The sequence below is a fragment of the Lampetra planeri genome, unplaced genomic scaffold (genome assembly GCF_965212315.1).
Source record: "Lampetra planeri unplaced genomic scaffold, kcLamPlan1.2.h2 scaffold_366, whole genome shotgun sequence".
NCBI lineage: Eukaryota > Metazoa > Chordata > Hyperoartia > Petromyzontiformes > Petromyzontidae > Lampetra > Lampetra planeri.
The window spans coordinates 20,809-27,085 of record NW_027615189.1 but is presented as its reverse complement, the minus strand read 5'-3'; the positions used below and the strand labels follow the sequence as shown (position 1 = coordinate 27,085).

The window sequence follows — 6,277 nt, the reverse complement described above, 5'->3', positions numbered from 1 at the left end:
TATGGGACACAAGCACTCAGAGGAGTGTAGCTCGTAGCTCTATTCAAATGACACACACTGTACATTCAGACCTGGAAAATTATACAAAAAGTAGGTAAATCATCACAATTGTCCAAAAAAAAATCCAGTCCAACGACACAGACAATGTCCAACCTGGAAACACTGAACATGAGGAAAATATCAAGAGGGCAGATCAATTCGTTGAACTCGTCCATCTTGACAATACATTTCCACTTTGTCCCACCTGAGACTAAACTGTGTCTGTGGAGATTCATGGATTCTTTTTGCTCTTACGTCACACCTTCTCAAAGGGGAACAAATGCTTCTCTTGCCCCCTCCTCTCTCGTTTAGTCTTCTTCCCTCCACTGACGCCTCCTCTCTCCTCCTCTGATTGTCTGTTCTGAGGCCAGGACATGGCCAGGGTCTCAGTTGCTGTTTTAGCTCCCATACTTCCATCCTCAGTCCGTTCCTCGTCGGATGAAAGTTCGGCACATTTTGTCTCCATCAGTCTCACAGCTCCTGGAATCCTTGTAGCCATATCTCAGTTTGAGTCGCTCCTTGATCAGGAGCCCCTTCACAAGCAGCGTCCAGTTGGAGATCACCCGCTTTTCCCTTTTCTGCAAAGACAATACGATGAATCCTTTAGCCTGAAATCAAGAGCATACAAATGAGTTTATAATGGACGCAAACACACCTCCTTCTCCTTTTGTTTCTGAAGCTCCTGTTCTTCCACCCAGGCAGCTCGGAGAATCTCCTCATGCTCCTCACACACAATGTAGCCGTCAGTGCTGCAACATACAAACACTGATGTGATTCCCTGCCATCTATCTATCAATCTATTTCTGTGCTGACAGCATTTCCTTTATGAACAAAAAGCAAAATGTAGAAACCATTAATTATCAATCCAAGACATCATGGAAAAACAAAACAGGCCTTTATTTGCATCCTGAGAGCAGAGACATGCAAGATGTAATTTGAAGATAATAAAAGTACAAATAAAATAAAATAAAATAAAATAAAATAAATAAAATAAAATAAAATAAAATAAAATAAAATAAAATAAAATAAAATAAAATAAAATAAAATAAAATAAGTAAGTATTTCTCTACAGTTCCCCATCCTGTCATTGTGTCTTCTTACACAGCGTGTGAGTATCCTCCATGGAAGTCAAAGCCCGTGACAGCCGGGGCAGCGTCAAGGTCCAGCTTTCTGGCCACACGGTTCAGGTTGGCCAGCCGCAAGTGAACGCAGCCCACCGGTAACATACAGGGCTTAAACAGGTAGACGTTACCGTAGTCGTTACGGGGAACCTGAAGGGAGCAGACGACAGGAGTTAGCGACTGTTCAATGGGAATCGGACTCTCATGGACTGTTTGGATGTTGACCTTTCCATCCACAGCTAGGGGTGGCTGATATTCCTCTGTCTGCCATTCTCCAAACAGAGCCAGGTCATTCTCCTCCTTCAGCTCTGACGCCATCCTGGCCTTCCGGGAACGGTTGGAGAAGCCTTTCACCATCTGGCAGAGAGTTTACGCATCCCTTCTCATCAGAGTTCATACAACCACATTTCCCAATAAAATCCACTGTGTCAGCGGTGAGAAAAAACAAAACAGAGAACATGGCAAAAATTCTAAATCTTAATCAGAATATTTGCCTTAATTCAGATCAAAATGTCTAATTTCTTGTGAATATCTTAAACACTTAAGACATCACATGAAAAAGACTTGATTTTAGACAATATTCACTTGTTTGCAATGGCAAATGCAGTGCAAAAAAGTAGAAAATTCTGTGGAAATTTGCTTGAAACAAGTGAAAAATGTCCCAAAACTGTCCCAAAACAAGTACTTTTTCAGGTAATTTTGAGTGTAAAGAAGTTTTATGGCTAGAAATGAGACATTTTGACCAGAAAAAAGACAAATATTCTTGGTCAAATTTCGAGCTTTTGCAGTGAAATAATCACCTTGTATGGTTCTTCTCCTATTCGGACAGTTCGTGCTTCTTTCAGCCACGTGTCTCTGGAGTGGAGGGTGTGAACACAATCCCTGTAGAGAAACATTGAATACGTGTGAAGTTACTGCACTGAAACGACATCATGTTTAGCTTGGTGGCTGCAGGGCATCAAGGACTCGCTGTCGGAACCTGTGGCTACAACCACACAACAGTGAGAACATTGTTTTCACGGCTGCCTCTGGTTCACTGACCTGGAGTACACCGGTTCTCCTCGGCAGTATCCCAGCACGGGTGGCAGTAGAGGGATAGACGGCTTCGGACTTCAGCAAGTGTCTCTTCAGAGCATACAGCGGGTGGTTTTTGTACTCCGCTATGGAGACCGGCAGAGGTTTGTTCAGCAGCTTACTTTGCATCTGAGAGGGGAGAATGAATTATGACAACGAGACAATAATAATTATATTATTATTATTTAAATAAATGACTTAAACCAACACATTTTTCATTTATAATTATAAACCACTTCTGTGTGAATTTCTCTAGGAGATTAACAAAGTACCTATCCATCTTCGACAACAGTTCATATTGTACATTTTTTTTCATTTTATGTGTCTGTTAGGATCAGCGTAAGCTCCTGATAAAGGTCAAAGGTGAACAGCGGTCATCTCACCTCCTTATCCTCCTTTTTCTCCCCTCTCGTCCTCTCGTCTCAGGAATGGCTCGAGCGTTTTCCCTCCCACCAGTCCTCCTCCACCCGCCTCTTCCTCGATGACGTCATCCAGGTGGGATCGACTTCCTCCCCAGGTCCTTCAAGAACCCGTCTTCATCCACGGACACCACATACGTCAGAGGTGGCGTTGCATTCCTGGAGCAGAGGTGAGGCATCCCGACTCCGTGTTCCACGTCCACACAAACCAGGAGGAGGTTTTTTCCAGAAACACCTCCAACCACTCGTCTGCTCGGGCCCTTTGTCCTTTTTCCCGCTCCTTCGCTTTGTTCTCGTCGAAACGTCCTCCTCTTTGCTCTCACCGTGCTCACGCTCCTCTTCCTCTTTGACTTGTTTTTCGTCTCCACCACTCCGTCTCTTCTGCGCTGTGGTGCTTGTGTTGTTGCCTCTGTTCCTCCCCCTCCCCTTTGCTCCTTTTGGAGACGTAGCTCCGCGGTCTGAATCGTCACTGTCCTCCTCGCTGCTCACCTGAAACTCCTCATCACTGAGCCTCTCCCCACCGTCACTGTCGCTCTCTTCCTTGTAACTGACCTTGGAGGCGATGCTGCGGCGTTTGGAGTTTTTCGGCCTCTGTGCTCCTGGTGTCACCACCTTCACTTCTTCCTCCTCCTTTAACTCTTTCTTCTTTGCTTTCTTTCCTCCTCTCTCTCCACTGCTCTTCCCTCCTCCGGCTGGCCTCTTAACGCCAGGTGAGACCTTCGGTTTAGGTGGGCTGGCGTCAGAGGTTCCCAGGCTGCTGTGGGTTTTTCCTGGAGCCCCGCCCACTTTGCCCTGGAGGGAGTTCACATGCATATTAACAATATGTAGAAGACACCAAGCACCTTCAATCAACAGTTTATCAGAAATACACACAGGTGCTTGTAATGTGTGTTGTATACTCTACTAATGGCGCCACCCACTGGCCACCGAGAGAAAACTCTTTGGTCTAAGCACTATGCTTTCAATTTTAATGCTAAAATGCTAAACTGATTGATTGATTGATTGATTGATTGATTACTAGACTCTTGGTACCTTAGCTGACGGAGGTTTGAGAGGACCGGCTTGCAGAGACAGAACCAGGCGGCAGAAGAGCTGAAGAGACCTCAGGACCAGCATGAACAGCTGCAGGAAACACACAGGAACATCAGGACCTCAACACCCTCATGTTGGTCACGGGAAATAATATTGATGTAAGCTACTAACATAAGTCATTTCCTTGTGGTCTCGGGCAGAGAGGCTAGCTAGACGCCTCTCCAGCAGAGCTCTGAGGTCCTGACGCTCCACACTTGGAAGACTGGGGTTGAGCGTGAACGTTGCTCGAAACCTGGACGGACAGAAGAGCCAGTGACGACTGTGGCACATGAATAAAATCACAGTTTATTTCCTATCTGATGAGCACAGACCATTTGAGCAGTCCAGAGAGGTAGTTCTGGTCCATGCGTTGCTTGGAGACCGTGCCAAAGTGGGGGCGGGCAGCAGCGACAGTGTGATGGCCAGCAGGTCGGGGTTCACAGCACAGACGGTTGTGGAACATCCCGCTGGCGATGAGACACAGAAGATGGACCTGACAGGCAGCAATCAGAAGGCCGTCAACCAGAATGTCCCTCTGGAGACTTTAGATAACAAAAAGATCATGAGGTGTGTGGTCACCTTGTGCGTGTCGATCAGCCAGGTCCTTCTTGTAACGGTTCATCATCCGACGCAGGTACGTTTCCAACTCGGCCTGCCTCTTCTTCCTGGCCAATCACCACAGAGTATACACGTGTGCACATTCCTACTGAAAAAAGAACTTCTTCCAGGATGGAAAACTTCATAGAAAAGTAAATCTCACAGAAAAAAAGGCGTGTTGAGGAGTACAAAGAAAAGTAAGTATTATTCTGCCTCAAACTCATGCAATCACCTTTTCCTGATCTCTGGAGTCTCGATCTCGATCTCCACCGGCTCAGAGGACAGGGGCTAGTTCTGGTGGCTTGGCTGGATCCAGAGGCTCAGCCAGCTCTGATACACACGGCACACAAATGGCATATTAATAATCTCATTTCTAACATACAACATGCATGTCTGTTCATCCTCCATTTACCTTCCACTTCCTCCCAATCATCCTCATCTTCGTCGCTGTTCTCCTCCTCCTCTTCTTCGTCATCGTTCTTCTCGGTTTCCTGGCTGTAACCACTGGTGCTACCGAGGTCATGAAGCCATCACTGTCACCTTCCCCCTTCTTCATCGCTGACTCAAAGTATTTGCTGGTTGTGACAGCAGCAGGCTCTTGTTTAGTGGAGACACGGGGGCTTCTGTTTGACCTTCCTCCTGAGCTTCTCCTCCTCCCTCCTCATTTGCTGAAGAGCAGCACAGATATACACTGATAGACAAACAGGTAGATTGATGTGTAGATAGATAACTTGCATACAATATAACACACAATTGTTTCCAATAGCAAAACAAAACCCGAAATGCCAGAATAGTGAAATTACAAGGAACCCAGGATGATGATGATGTATGAGGAGTACAGGGATAAAGCTAACCAAAAAAAGGAAAAAGTGAATAAAATAGGTAAATAAAACATGATCAAATAAGAAAAATTAATAAATCAAATCATTCTGAATAACTACTTCAGTAAAAAAAAAATGGAGAAGGCAAATAACAATAAATGAGGACTGACAAAATCAACATCACATTTATAAAATATTTTTAAAAATCCTACTGTACAATATTAAAAGAGAATAGTGTAGAAAATGTGGTTAGCGACTGGTACTATATTATTATAATTATTCATATTATATATTTCTTATGTGAAGCATTTTCAATACTACAACACAAACCTAGGAAAATCATATAAGTGATGCATATAATACATTTCTGTGTGCAAAAATGTGGTGAGAACATATTAATAATGATAATAATACAAAAGATGCACAACACATGGATCTAGCATGAGCCACAGATTAATATGCCAAAGAAAAACTCTGAATTAAGGCAGAGTAAAGTAAATTTCTGTCTTGTGAGCTTGATGGATGTATTTTGTGAATTAAAATACATAGTAACCGATTTAAATGCTTTGTAACCGGCAGAGTCAAGATCAAGATGATGGTGACATGTTAGAAAAGTAAATATCACCTTTAACTCCTGCTTCTTTTCTCTTCGTCCTTGTTTTCCCCACCTGCTTCGGCTTCTTTGTATCAGCCTCTTTCTCCGCATTCGTTTTGCGCTTCGCCATCTTCTTCTCAAATTTTCTCCGTTCACACAACTTCTTTATACCTGCTCCGGCTGGACACAACGAGTGCGAGTGGGAGTCGCCTCACCTCTTCACAGACACACGGAACGTTATCCAACGAGATACTGAAGAGGTTTCATAACTCAATGAGCCACAGACCGGATGTTTGGGAGGCATACCGGTGACGTCACATCCGATTATGTTTTTTTTTTCCTCTGGGTTTTTGTTTGAGGCTGGACACCGCATTACAGTAGCCATCATTGCCACCTGCTGGACGAATGTTTGCGAACACAATTAGCAGGAAAAACTTCTACTTGAACTCACTTAAAACATCCAGTCCTTCCTGTGAAACAAAGGAGTACACGTTGTTTCACAGTTGAACACAATTCCAGCAGAATTCGCGAGACTATAAA

General features: G+C 44.2%; 1 protein-coding gene across 1 annotated transcript; it reads right to left on the bottom strand.

Annotated features, from left to right (window-relative positions):
* Positions 1–295: 295 nt before the first annotated feature.
* Positions 296–5,867, bottom strand: LOC144740971 (DNA repair protein complementing XP-C cells homolog). The gene is given in 24 exon segments (XM_078623667.1): positions 296–524; positions 526–617; positions 695–788; positions 1,141–1,310; positions 1,386–1,517; positions 1,961–2,042; positions 2,202–2,239; positions 2,241–2,363; positions 2,618–2,739; positions 2,742–2,861; positions 2,864–2,938; positions 2,977–3,445; positions 3,686–3,775; positions 3,857–3,977; positions 4,057–4,118; positions 4,121–4,159; positions 4,161–4,217; positions 4,304–4,321; positions 4,323–4,389; positions 4,542–4,606; positions 4,608–4,651; positions 4,734–4,831; positions 4,908–4,989; positions 5,768–5,867. Coding segments are annotated over 24 exon segments (2,589 nt in total).
* Between the last annotated feature and the right edge of the window lie 410 nt (positions 5,868–6,277).